We start from the raw sequence: 14,323 nt of genomic DNA, 5'->3' as shown, positions 1-14,323 counted from the left end.
ATATAAGATATACAACAATCAAGGCAATGAATACAGTCTGTTTTAGGCCATGGTATTACCTGAGTTATCCTGTGTAACACGTTAATTACCCCCTGCAAGGTGTCAAATAAATGTATGCCACAGTATTCTTGTTTTGTTTGTTCTTTCACTATTTTATGGACATTAAGTCACATTATGTAGTAATTATATTCCTTTGTTTACTTTTAAAATAATAGTAATTGTAGTCAATTGGTTATTATTTAAAATACAAATTATATATTTTGTGTAGCTGTTTTTATTATAATAATCATGAAAGTTATATTTTTGGATTGATTAGTGCCAGGCATTTAGCTGTCGTCAGAATTATTGTATTCAGAAATGTGTATATTTTTGGAAATCGGGGCACAATATTTCAAATGAACTGTTCTCTTCGACAAATCAGGGCAGGATTTAGCTCAGTTGATGGAGTGCTTGCGTCATAGAAACGAAACACCTCAGTAGATCCATTCAACTGGGTTTTTTCTCTCGTTCCAACCAGTGCACCACTATTGGTCAAAGGCTGTGGTATGTGCTTTTCTGTCTGTGGGAAAGTGCATATAAAAGATCCCTTCATCTTTGAAAATTCTGTCGACTGTTAAATCCAATGGCTGAAGCTGATCTGTACAACAAGCAGGAATGTACACAATCGAAATGGTTTTTTTTGTTAACAGTTAGCGTATTTTCTCCGTTCTGTGAGCTTTGTAAACGTCAAAAAGACACACAGCTTTTTGATCACGTGGCAGGCCAAGTTCTTTTCGGGTCGAGGTCACATACGGGTAATGACGTTCTCAATAAACTGGATCATGCTCGATTCGTTATTCCAGTGTGTTTCTGTGCGAGTAACGTCCCAATCGTCAGGAAAGTTTATATTTGGATGGTACCGGTCTGTTTTCCCCGCATAGATTACCTGTGGTGGTAACATCTTTCCACTCTTAGTGATTGCTAGCAAAGCCGTAATTTGACGTTTGTCGTCGATGCCCGATATCGTCACCTTGTTGTTCCATTGTAAAATCGCCCCCGGGAATGAGTGAAACTCCAGTCTGGTCCCAGTTGATTATTAACATGTCAGGAATAGAATCTTTACTCACGGCATCAGACACGTTTAAAAAACACCTTCTTAATTTCCTTGAAATCACAAGGGAGTTTTTTCACGTTTTTTGTCCCTTTACGTTTAACAGACCCCATCCGACGCAGAAACGATCTAGCCCAAGGAACAGTTAACTCTACGTCACCTCCGAATTCTTTTAACATGGATTTGTCTTTTCCGTAGAATTCCATCTGCTGCCGCCAAAACCATTCTAACATTTATTACTCCTCCTGCCAATCGTGTCTTTTTAATCCAGAGTTTTACTTCTTCTTTATCTCCTAACTTTGGTCGTTGCCCTCGCTGTGCTTTAACCAGTTGACGTGGCGTAGCACCTGTGCGCGTCTGCTCTTTTAAGAAAGCCTTTTTCATGCTTCTTACGGTCGACTCGGAGAGTTTTTTGTTCAGTTCAGTTGAAAACTTTCTTGTGGCTATTTTTGCCTGTATGTTTTCATTATAATTTTGATTTTCACCACGCTTTATCTTTTTTGGATTTTCTTCTGACGTCAGCTTGTCGACTGACGTGTTTGCTGCAACTATCGTTTCTGCCTCGTTTTCAGTCTTGCTTTCACATGGATTTGGCAAGCCGGGTGTTTTAGGTTGGGGTGAATTTTTTAACCACGAGAGTAAAGACATTTTGGATTGTAGTGATTTACAAACGATCTACGCTTCTATATATAACGACTAAACACAAGCAGCCATTTATTTAATCTTAAAAGAGGCCCTTTACCTGTGAAACCCTAATCGTTTGATCTGGTAATCGTTTGACCTGGTAGAAAGCCTACACGATCAAACGATTGTTTTTGGATCGTCTTAATTGTTCACTGTATAAACACTACTAATTTTGTTAATTTTTATTTATTTTGGTTTAATCAGGGATGCGCGAAATATTAATTCCGCGAACATGGCTAATTTCTTTTAGCACGAAAATTACACCCCTCGAAAATAAATGATTTTACAGTATTACATTATTTCAAATATCACACTGGTGAAGTCATGACAGGTTATTATTATAGTGTCCATTCTTGTAAACTATTTTTAAAATGTAACAATCAAGGCTCAAAACTTGTCAGAACATTTGGTGACCCAAAACAAATATCTGGGCCACTAAAATTTAATTTTCAGTGGTTCAAACTTGCTTTAGGTAACCCAAACACGAAATATTCATATTTTAGGTTTTAAGAAAATTATTTAAGTAAGCATGCGATACCAACATACATGATAGCAAACATACCAACATACATGATATTGAAATGAAAAATTAAAAGAAAACACTGACTTGAACAAATTATTTACTTATTTTGTAAAATTTTATTAAATGTCTGAACTTAATAATTTTTTGTTTACATCATCAACACAAAATTGCATCACATAACTCATCTCCCAGGGGTAGTTCATGTATAATATAAAAAATAATGTCCAACTAACATAATTGTTGTTCACATGTTCAGTGTTTAATATAAATATTTGTAAGAAATAGATACAAACGAAGTGGAGGTAATGTTCTCCATATTCTAACCTAACGTAACTTCATTTGCGCCAGACAAAACTGAAAAATAAAGTAAACTTCCTTGTCATGCTTGTTTTTTCCTTTGCTTCTTGCTGTGCATTTAATAAAACTGCACCCTGCAGAGGACAATCGTGATTGTGATTTTACTCCGAAAATGGTAACAATTCATTTCATTAGTCAATTCAATAAGCACCAAATTAACTGGCCAATTAAAACCCCCAATAACACCCCCCCCCCCCCCCCCAGAAATTGGAACACCACGACACAGGAATGTTCAGATTTGATCGCATATTCAGCTGATATGTTCCAAATAGTTACGAACTGGATCAGAATGTCCTTGTTTTATAAAGACTACACCTAACTGCATTCGGTCTACAGCATCAATGTAAATAATATCAATGAATGTTAGCAAATTATGGAAAGCCGATACATTCAGTTTTGCGAACCACAAGAAAGATTTTAATGTGAAATAAATTCATGTCATACAATTATTAACTGTGGCTCATATATTATAGAAATAAGATCATATAAATAATTGGGCGACTAACACCATAATGTTTTTATATTTAAGTCCCACAAACAGGACTTTGCTTGGATTTGTCGACTTGCCCATAGGCCGTTTTGCGCCCTGAACTTGGGACTTCAGTGTCTTTCATGTAGCTTAAACATCACACCTCAACATTATGGTCATCTGAAACATGAAGGGTACTTCTGTGGGTAGGCTATTCTTCAACATTTTGGGCTAGATGGAGCATTAGTACCCAGTGTTCTTGCTGCTCCATTTAAGTGGGGCGCCCCGCCCACTTTTGCATTTAGCCGAACTCCTTTATTTTTCTGTGCCCATTTATTTTACAGCATCCTACAATATTTTACAGCAGCTATTTCAGCACACATTTTTCACACACCAAAAAATTTATCCATCTGCACACTGGACATCAAATGAAACAATATGCAAACTGACGAAAAAGTCAATTACTGTAACATACTTTAACAATATTTTTAATAGCATCGTTTGTGTCCTATACCAGTATCCATTTGTATTTTCAGCGTACAAGTTTAGACATCTTGAAATAACATTAAAACGTTGATCGGTTCAGCAAAGTGGATGAATGCCTGTGCATGTCAGCCCGACAATATCTTGGTTCAACTAACAGTCCATATAAGATGAGGGCTCTGCTTGTATATCATACCAACTTTTTTTTTTACTGAGTGGCAAATTACGGGGTAGATCTTTCCACAAAGTCGACCAAGAGACAACAATATACAGTAACACAGCTTTCCATATTACTTTTTTAATAAGTTTTTTTTTTAAAGAATACTGTTTGGGGTGACACAGCCGCCCTCCAATTTTCATCCAGCGAGAACACTGCTACCTATCTGGGAAATTTTATTTGAAAAATTATTGCAATTACATCCATTTATTATATATTGATATCCAAAGGGTACTGTGAATAATGTGAGCCTAATACGAAGAGTCACCAGTCCAGATTGCAATCAGTGTCAAAAAGAAATTTATTTAATGACACACTCAACACATTTTATGTATGGTTATATGGCATCAGACATGGTTAAGGACCACACAGATATTGAGCGAGAAAATCTGCTGTCGCCACTTCATGGGCTACTCTTTTTCAATTAGCATCAAGGGTTCTTTTATGTGCACCATGCCACAGACATGGTAGTACATTCCACGGCCTTTGATGTACCAGTCGTGGTGCACTGGTTGGAGCGAGAAATAGCCGGCCAACTGATGGGGATTAATCCCACATGTCCAATGCCATATAACCGTAAATAAAATGTCTTTGAGTGCGTCATTAAATAAACCATTTCCTTCCTCTAGTATTACAGTTTACTACATCCATTTTAAATACAGTGTATGAATAAATCACATGGCAATAATAAGTTGACCACACATGTAAACTTGAGAAACTAATTTGATGGTCAAAATGTTCTTTTAATTGTACTAATTATTTTTTCTTGTTTAAACCAGTGTATCAGAGGAATTTATTATCAGTTATATAATTGCCAATATACAGGTGGGAGTGTATTAAATTGCAATATAGAATTTTGTGAAAACTGACATTGCATGTGCTATAGGACATTAAATTATAATACAATTATTGTTTAAAATAAAAATTAGTCACTAAAGCATTTTTACCTACTAGCTGTAGTAGGAAGCATATTTTTGAACTGATAGATGTTTTTAGCATGTTTTGTTTTTAACAAATTGAGTAGCAAGTTGGGCAAATGAAATTTTAATCATGACTGGTGGATTTTGTTCTTAATAGCAATATTAATATTGTAAACTGGACTGTCAAGTAAGTCATTACAGATTTCATTGTTTATTTTTCCTATGTTTTCCACTTCTTCTTTTTTCGTATTAAAAGTCCCAAACGATAATACTGTAATGACATAAAAATGTGCAGAATAATTGTGGCACTTTGCTGATGATGTCCCTGTACTTCAGAGCACTGTGAGGAGTCCTGTATGATGGAAGTTTTAAATCACATTTTGTCCTGGTGAACTTTTCAAACAATATAAAACTTTAAAAAAACACCTTATCGGACCCATGTTTGTAAAACCTTTAGTTACGTCTGGCCTTCAATATAGCTTAACCACTTTTAAGTCTAAACTTGGTCTCATTCATCACAAATGCCAATTTACCTGACTCACTAGACTTTTTGAAACCTTTAATATTGTAATAACATCCACTGGTGAAATGAATGAGATTACTGATTTTGAGATGAATAATTGAGGTCGATGACAGTCACTTAGTGCACCATTATTTTGGCTTAATATATACAGTAAATATAACATCTTTTACTAGATCATCACTGCTCATGGCCATATTTTGTAAATGATAGTTTTTTAAATAACACTATTCTGTACAAATGCGGTTAGATCCTTAAGTACCTTAATCTTCGAACAAAACATTTTAAAAAGAAAGTTTACATTAAGTGTTTTCTTGTGTTCTAAAAATCGAAGAGCAGGGCTCAAACTTAACTGCAGTTATGCCATTGCTGTTGTTAACACTCCTCAATGATGGCAAAATGTACATACTTTGTGTACATCATCTGAAGTGTCGTGCTCCCAACTTGTTATTGTAGGGAGATGAGAATCAAACTGACATAGTTAAAGTTCAAAATAAGCTATATTACTAAAACAAAAACCCCCAATTCAGGTACCATGTTAGCAAAGAGCGCCCATAAAAGTAGGTTTGTTTTTATAAAGACAGTGTAAATATTATTTAGCACAATAGGTGTAACTGAAATGAAGAACACTACATCTGTTATTTTTTTATATAGCAGTGATTTCTCTTACAAAATGAACGTTTCAAATCTTTTCTTAAAATAGCAAGAGTAAACAAATGAGACTAGGTAAAAATGATCAGTTACGACCAGTTAAATCTGCGATAAAACACAAATCTCAGACAACAATCGGTGGTCACCAATGTAAATAAAAGGAAACTGCTATGGTATTTTATTCAGGGTGGTAATACAACTGGAATGTAAAGCTTTGAAACCTGAAATGTCTCGACAGGTTTTCAGTTATTACAATATTTCTTCTTTTTTTTCATTTAAATTGGTCAGACGTCTTAAAAAAAAATACAATTAATAGTATTAGGACTAATATTAATTTTTATCCCATGTGATAATTTAGTGTATTAACCCGTGTAATAATGGTATGCAACTTTTCACGGTGTCTACGTAATAATGTGTTTGTGTCAATGGGTCATTTGTTTTATATCCAACAAGAACTGTATACCTGAGTAACATTTTCATAAGATTTAGTTAAAATTTATGTTGTCAAATTACCGATGAAGGCGACTTTAGTACTGCGATTTGCAAAAAATCTAATTAAAATGTTATTTTAGAAGTGTTAACGGATAAATAGAATTTGTTACTCGTGTTTTTCAATATGTAAAATACCAACCTGTAGTTATATCGGTATATAACTCGGCAGAGCCTTGACAAATACTGATTAACATAGACTCCGTTGATATTTTCCATATTAAAACATAAATACCAACCTGTAGTTATATCGGTATATAACTCAGCAGAGCCTTGACAAATACTGATTAACATAGACTCCGTTGATATTTTCCATATTAAAACATAAATACCAACCTGTAGTTATATCGGTATATAACTCAGCAGAGCCTTGACAAATACTGATTAACATAGACTCGGTTGATATTTTACATATTAAAACATAAATACCAACGTGTAGTTATATCGGTATATAACTCAGCAGAGCCTTGACAAATACTGATTAACATAGACTCGGTTGATATTTTACATATTAAAACATAAATACCAACGTGTAGTTATATTGGTATGTAACTCAGCAGAGCCTTGACAAATACTGATTAACATAGACTCCGTTGATATTTTCCATATTAAAACATAAATACCAACCTGTAGTTATATTGGTATATAACTCGGCAGAGCCTTGACAAATACTGATTAACATAGACTCCGTTGATATTTTACATATTCAAACATAAATCCTCTATATACTAGTATCTCTTTTTTTTTTCTCTTTCTTTTTATTATATATATACATAACCGGACATCTGTTTATTGTAACCTGGAGAATCGTTCATATCTTAAGTCAAGCCCTGTTTAGGTTAATATTATAACTTGTCAACTGCATGTAAACACTTATTACATCACTTCATTCTACATCACAATCATATACACTGGTATTAACTGGTGACCAGGCCATTTGATTACATTATCTTGAAGGGTTGACTGTAAGGAATGTACCAGAGCATATCGGTGGGACACATCAATCTTAAATGGGGTTTATGGGGTGTCCAGTTTAGAGGGTTTCTGTTCTGTACTGATATTTACTGTATATGTGGTCTACATTTGTCAGGTCTTGTCATGTTTTAAGTTATGTCAGGTATTAGTGCCATAGTCTGTATTTTAACAGTTTTAAAATTTGATTTGTTTGTTTTTTCAGATTTTTACGTCATGGTGATTTTCCCAAATGTGACTACCGAGCTCTGGCTCTTTCATCTGTCCTGACAGAAAAACGCGCAACTCGGTACCATCTGAATTGTTTCAGGTACGCACACTGTCTGGAAGTGAAAATTAGTTTTCCATTTATTAAAAAAAAAAATTGAGAACAAAAGTATGTTATCTGCAGATAAAAACCAATTTTTATTTTGAAATATGTTCTCTTTAATGTCTTGAAATAGCGGTCTGTGAAAAGCAGTCCATTTTTTTAAAGGGACATACCCTATTTTTTAAACACTAACACATACTTTTTACTATTATAACTGTTTTTGATCACTTAAATCATACTTTACATAGATTTTATTGTTTAGATTATCAATTTCCTTACATACAAAGTGTTTTTGGTCATCCTGGTGTTTTTAACATCACAAAATGCATTTCTCATATTTTTAAAAACACGTGCGTCTGAGAAGTCAGTTATGGATTTCAGTTTTAGTCTGTTTTTAGAGGGTATTTCACCATTTCAAAGTCACACTCATGTTTCACTCAATTGTAACTTTGTCCAAATGTGTTACAGGTATGTCCTTTAAAACACAGATTTAGCTATATATACTGTTATATTTTATATTGTTGTACATCATCTCAGAGGTCCTAATTAAAAAAAGTAACGAAGTCAAATTCTACTTCCTATTTTAAGCACAGTTTTAGTCTTAATTATTGATAAACATTTGATTGGCTAACAAACAGTTTACTTTCTTACTTTAATTGGTAGACATTAACTTTGGAGATGGTAGGTTTGTCCAAGGCATTGCTTGGATTGGTATGCACTTTGGAAGCAGGCCATTTTATAGTGTATAGAATCTACAGATGCATTAACACTAAATTATATCTGTTTGATTAATTATTTTGATGTACGTATGTATTTTCCAGCATTGATAATAATGCATCATGTCTATTTATTTGCAGATATAATTTTATTTATTATCTCCTGATTTAATGGTGGATCTTGTCAGCATTGTATTTATAGTAATGCATCATGTGTATTTAATTGAAGGTGTAAATGTTTTACTTTTTGTTATTGCTATATTTAACAACCATTTTAATTTCCTACAGCAGTCGGCAAATGCTGTGGAGTTTGCTTTGACTATATTAAGGTTTTTTTCAACGGCATGTTTTTATGCTGGGGACAGTTTGTTAATTGCCGGGGTTGTTTAACTGGATGTCAACAGCATTGTATTTTCTGGTATTTATGGTAAAGCATCGTGTATATTTCTTTGCAGGTATAATTTTTTTAATAGTTGTTATCGCCTGATTTAACGGTGGATCTTGCCAGCAATCTTCCCCTGGGTTATACCCTGCCCTCTGGCTTGGTCCCTCCTCTGATGGACAAGAAGAAGCCGCCCAGCCAGCCAGTGAAACGACCTCGCATCGATACTCCGACAAGTAAGATTTAATAATACTATCAGTGAAACGACCTTGCATTGATACTGCGACAAGTGAGATTTAATATTAATATTGGTAAAACGACCTCACATCGATACTCCGAGAAGTCAGATTCAATATTAATAATACCAGTGAAAAGACCTCGCATCGATGTTACGACAAGTAAGATTTAATATTGATAATAACGGTGAAACGACCTCGCATCGATACGCCAACAAGTAAGATTTAATATTGATAATATCGGTGAAACGACCTTGCATTGATACTCCGACAAATCAGATTTTATATTAATAATATCAGTAAAATGACCTCGCATTGATACTCCGACAAGTAAGATTTAATAATAATATTATCGGTGAAACGACCTCGCATTGATACTCCGACAAGTAAGATTTAATATTGATATTATCGGTGAAACGACCTCGCATCGATACTCCGACAAGTAAGATTTAATATTGATAATATCGGTGAAGTGACCTCACATCAATACTCCGACAAGTAAGATTTAATATTGATAATATCGGTGAAACGACCTCTCATCGATACTCCGACAAGTGAGATTTAATATTTATAATATCAGTGAAACGACTTTGTATTGATACTCCGACAAGTCAGATTTAATATTAATAATACCAGTAAAACGACCTTGCATTGATACTCCGACAAATCAGATTTAATATTAATAATATCAGTGAAATACCTCACATTGATACTCCGACAAGTAAGATTTAATATTAATAATATCAGTAAAACGACCTCGCATTGATACTCGGACAAGTGAGATTTAATGTTAATAATATCGGTGAAACGACCTCGCATCGATACTCGGACAAGTAAGATTTAATGTTAATAATATCGGTGAAATGACCTCGCATCGATACTCCGACAAATCAGATTTAATATTAACCTTTAGACTACTGGATTAATTTTTAACAAAAACCACGTTGAGTGGGTACAAGTTTATAATTTTTACTCACATATATTCACTTAAATGTTTTATAAATACATGAAATAAAGTTCATATATGAATCGTTAAGTATTATTCGTGTCTTTTTTTTTGTAATTTTTATTATTTTAGATCGGCTAATGGTGATTAAAATTAGGCAAAAAATCGAAAAAGTTGCGTTTACTTACGGACATTTGTGGCCAGCTGTCCAGTATTTATGTCCATTATTCCTGATAACAGTGGTTTTCTGACCAGAATTTTTTTTTAAACCCAAACTACGATTCATATTGCAATATTTGGTAATTTTCGTTGTTGATAAAACAATCAAATTTATTATCAAATTAGCTGTCACAATCAGCTATTGATCCCTGAAAATTACCGCGACGTGCCGCCATTGTTGTCAAGCGAAAATACTTGCCGAAAACCACTTTTTTAACTCAAAATTTCAAGGTATTTTCCATAGAAAAAATCAAAACAAAAGCCACCATTTTGAAATTTTTTCTTTTTTCTTTAATTATATTTCCGTTTCCGGTGAGTGTCGTGTGCAAAACGGCGGGAAATATGAATTGGGGAATGCACTGTATACAGTGTACAGTATATCGACTGACGTGACGTCGGGCGAGATATCTCGTCTGCAGTACTTAGAAGGTTAATAATATCGGTGAAATGACCTCGCATCGATACTCGGACAAGTGAGATTTAATGTTAGTAATATCGGTGAAACGACCTCGCATCGATACTCGGACAAGTGAGATTCAATGTTAATAATATCGGTGAAACGACCTCGCATCGATACTCAGACAAGTGAGATTTAATGTTAATAATATCGGTGAAATGACCTCGCATCGATACTCGGACAAGTGAGATTTAATATTAATAATATCGGTGAAACGACCTCGCATCGATACTCGGACAAGTGAGATTTAATATTAATATTAACAATATCAGTGAAATGACCTCGCATCGATACTCGGACAAGTGAGATTTAATATTAATAATACTGGTGAAATGACCTCGCATCGAGACTCCGAGAAGTCAGATTTAATATTAGTAATATCAGTGAAACGACCTCGCATCGATACTCGGACAAGTAAGATTTTAATAATATCAGTAAAACGACCTCACATCGATACTCCAACAAGTGAGATTTAATATTGATAATATCAGTGAAACGACATCGCATTGATACTCCCGACAAGTAAGATTTAATATTAGTGAAACTAAGACTGTCAAACTTTGATTATTTACTAAATGCACCATGCAAATATATATTCCACGATTTCCGTAAAATGTTTTTTTAAATCATTTGTTTTACAGTGTCAATTCGTGGACCAATTCCTAATGGGCCTCTGCAGCCACGCCCTCTGGTGGCTCTCCTTGACGGTAGAGACTGCTCTGTGGAGATGCCTATCTTGAAGGACGTGGCAACCGTCGCATTCTGTGATGCACAATCAACACAGGAAATACACGAAAAAGTAAGAAATACATGCTACTGTTACTTAATTTGTGAACTAGTAGCTTGCAAAATAGCCTAATTGGTTTTATGGGATACATGTTTTAGTCGCAAGAGGTTACAACCAAGATCTGCTATTTGTTTTTTGTTTTTTAATATTCACACATTATGGGACATTATGTGTGAATTGTAATTTAAACTAAAATGGATAACTATAGCACACATTGTAAAATTGTTGTTAAAAAATACTTCTGTTGCAAGTAAAAAATAAAAGAAAAAATCTATGTAAAAATAAACCCCTCCCAACAGTATTACAAAATCTTAAATTGAAGAAAATTATTTTTGTTTTTCAATATGTATATAGGTAGAAATGTGTGCTCAAGGTTTTGTGGTGGGCTAATGGCAGTCCTGTGGGTAATGGCTTTTGAGAACATTTGTCAAACATTGAGTATAAAAATGCTTTTTCAGTAACCATGATGTACAGTCATGGCAACAAATTTAAGCTACTAACAGATATTGTTATGGGATCAAATTTAGTTCCTTCGCATCGTTTATCTTTTATGGCTTGTGTTCAAGTCTCAAAGAATTGAACATTTGCATGACCCATTTATGCCTTATGCAAAAACAAAGGGATCTTTTCCAATTTAGTTTTTTTATTGAAGGACATTTAGAAAATCTTAAATAAAACATTTCTAAGTTGTGCTACATAAGAAAAATAGCACATAGCTCTTAATAGACACTTGAATTTTAAACACTTTAAAATAAGATGATCCTGTTTGATATTTCAGGTATTAAATGAAGCTGTAGGGGCATTAATGTGGCACACAATTACCCTGACAAAAGAAGACTTGGACAAATTCAAAAGTTTACGAGTTGTTGTCCGAATTGGAAGTGGCTTTGATAATATTGACGTGAAGGCAGCTGGAGAGATGGGTAAGCCGTTGAAATTAATAGCATCGTTCATCTTTAGCCAAATTTATTGGGTATAGGGTGCAATTTGTTTGTAAAATTTTGATTAGCAGTTTTTCCTACTGGATGGAGAATTGATTATTTTCTATTGGAATTTGATTAGCACTTTAATAAAATGAGTAAACATGAATAAAACACATTCTTTTCAATAAAATTGCATATTTCTTATACATATATCTGTATTGTGGGCTGCTTACCCCAAAATAAAACAAGTACAGAACAGTACATGTGAAGGGTCATCACTGTCATTTGTTTACAAGGCCGTATCCTCCGGAGGTCAAGGGGGGCAGTTGCCTCCCCCCACTCCCCCTCCACACACACACCCAGAGAATCTCACTTTGGTGTTTTTTTGGCTATATAGAAAATAGCATAGAAATGTCAGGGTTTAATTTTTATAGTACAACATATTTCTGAATAATATTTGTCAATGGTTATGCTAAGCAGCTTGGTCACCTAACTTGTTCAAAGTGATTTTTTTAGTCTTTCCTGAGTTGATTTGTTTCTGATCCAAAGTGCGATTGAAGCCCGAGAAAAATTCCTCATTTGGCTGATCATTCCAACGTATTCGGTGTTCATTTTTGTTATGAAAATTGACAATTCTTAAACGATATATATACGTATTTTACCGGAACATTATTTGCCGAGGCAACCGAAATTAAAAACGCCAAGCTGTTAATTAGTCAATAATACCGTATGTATACGCAAACATTTTCGCAGCTAAAATAATTCGCGATCAAGCTTTCATTTTACATTTTCACGATAGTTTTTGCCAATAATAAAATAAAAACGACCAATATCAACTGAACTCCTTTCAATGACAGTTTCACATACGATATAATTATACTCGAGTCGTTCTCGCCATGCGGTCTGCGTGCCGTTAGTCTTGTCCGCATGTATGTCTGATAATACATGATGCAGAAAACTTGAAAAATCACAAACTAGACCAAATACTATTTATTAGTAGTATTCACAGGTTGCATTCAGGTTTACAAATAATGCAAGCCACAAGTATGTATCGAATATAAGAATAATCAGTGTAAAAACAACAAACTGAAACCTCGTAGTCACGAGATACCAGACGTGAGTTCAACCAGCCGTTTGTCGCTAATGTTTGCCAGACTGTTTTTACGCAACAAGTTAAACCGCTTCGACAACCGGTCAAAATAATTATCAGACATTTTGACTACTGGCTATCGCTGAACGCAGATCATGCATAGCACCGAGTGTCACTTGTAGTATAAACCACGTGGCAGGTAATTTGACAATAAACATAAAGTGCATAATATATTTGCGTGCACGGTAGGCTACAAGTTCAGTGTACAAGGTCATAGCTGCTTGCAAATTAGGTTACCACGATGACGTAGCAATTAGTACATTATGTCACTGTTCTTGTTAAAACGTCAAACATCCTCCGCATATTCCGACAGTATTTTCTATTTGAAATACTAACACACGCGAGAAGGTTGTACACTGAGATAAATTTTTAAAATGTTTATCATTGGCAAATTAGTTACCTTTGCTGCGATCACGGAAAAATCGACACCCCTAAGTGTGTTGTTCTCCCACGATCTCAATTCAAAGATCAATTTGGTTACAAAAAACATGCATTGTAAACTGCTAGTCATTGTTACAATATTGCATCGCGATCGCAAGATTTTGCATCGCTTTTTGCGATGCGAACCCGGTCATTTTGCAGCCTGGGGTAAACGTTTCTAACATCTACTTTAAAAATTTAATAAAATACTTGCACGTTAATGGGTTTTCAAAATGTTATATTTTAGAGGTGTTAATATTCTTTAAAATTACACACAAAAATAGACGAAGACGTGTGCGCAACTGTCAAGTATTTACTGCCAATATCCGGGCTTGAACTTTAGGTATCTCACCACTATTGATTATACATTGGTGACAGTACAAATATAAAGCCAAGCACTGA

General features: G+C 34.4%; 1 protein-coding gene across 3 annotated transcripts in view; it reads left to right on the top strand.

Moving 5' to 3' along the window:
• LOC121384347 (C-terminal-binding protein-like) overlaps positions 1 to 14,323 on the top strand; it is a 31,122-nt gene that overhangs the window by 536 nt on the left and 16,263 nt on the right. For 2 of the 3 annotated variants that reach the window (XM_041514701.1, XM_041514704.1), the window contains exons 2-5: positions 7,581 to 7,685; positions 8,857 to 9,019; positions 11,283 to 11,440; positions 12,207 to 12,351. In XM_041514701.1, coding sequence (XP_041370635.1) covers positions 8,959 to 9,019; positions 11,283 to 11,440; positions 12,207 to 12,351 — 364 coding nt within the window. In that variant the 5' untranslated portion in view covers positions 7,581 to 7,685; positions 8,857 to 8,958. Of the gene's footprint in view, positions 1 to 3,858; positions 3,879 to 7,580; positions 7,686 to 8,856; positions 9,020 to 11,282; positions 11,441 to 12,206; positions 12,352 to 14,323 lie in introns of those variants that run through there. The other variant, XM_041514702.1, reaches the window with a different exon arrangement.

This window comes from Gigantopelta aegis, chromosome 10 (genome assembly GCF_016097555.1).
Source record: "Gigantopelta aegis isolate Gae_Host chromosome 10, Gae_host_genome, whole genome shotgun sequence".
Classification (NCBI taxonomy): Eukaryota; Metazoa; Mollusca; class Gastropoda; order Neomphalida; family Peltospiridae; genus Gigantopelta; species Gigantopelta aegis.
Note: the sequence above shows the minus strand (reverse complement) of the source record. Positions and strands in the feature narration are given on the sequence as shown.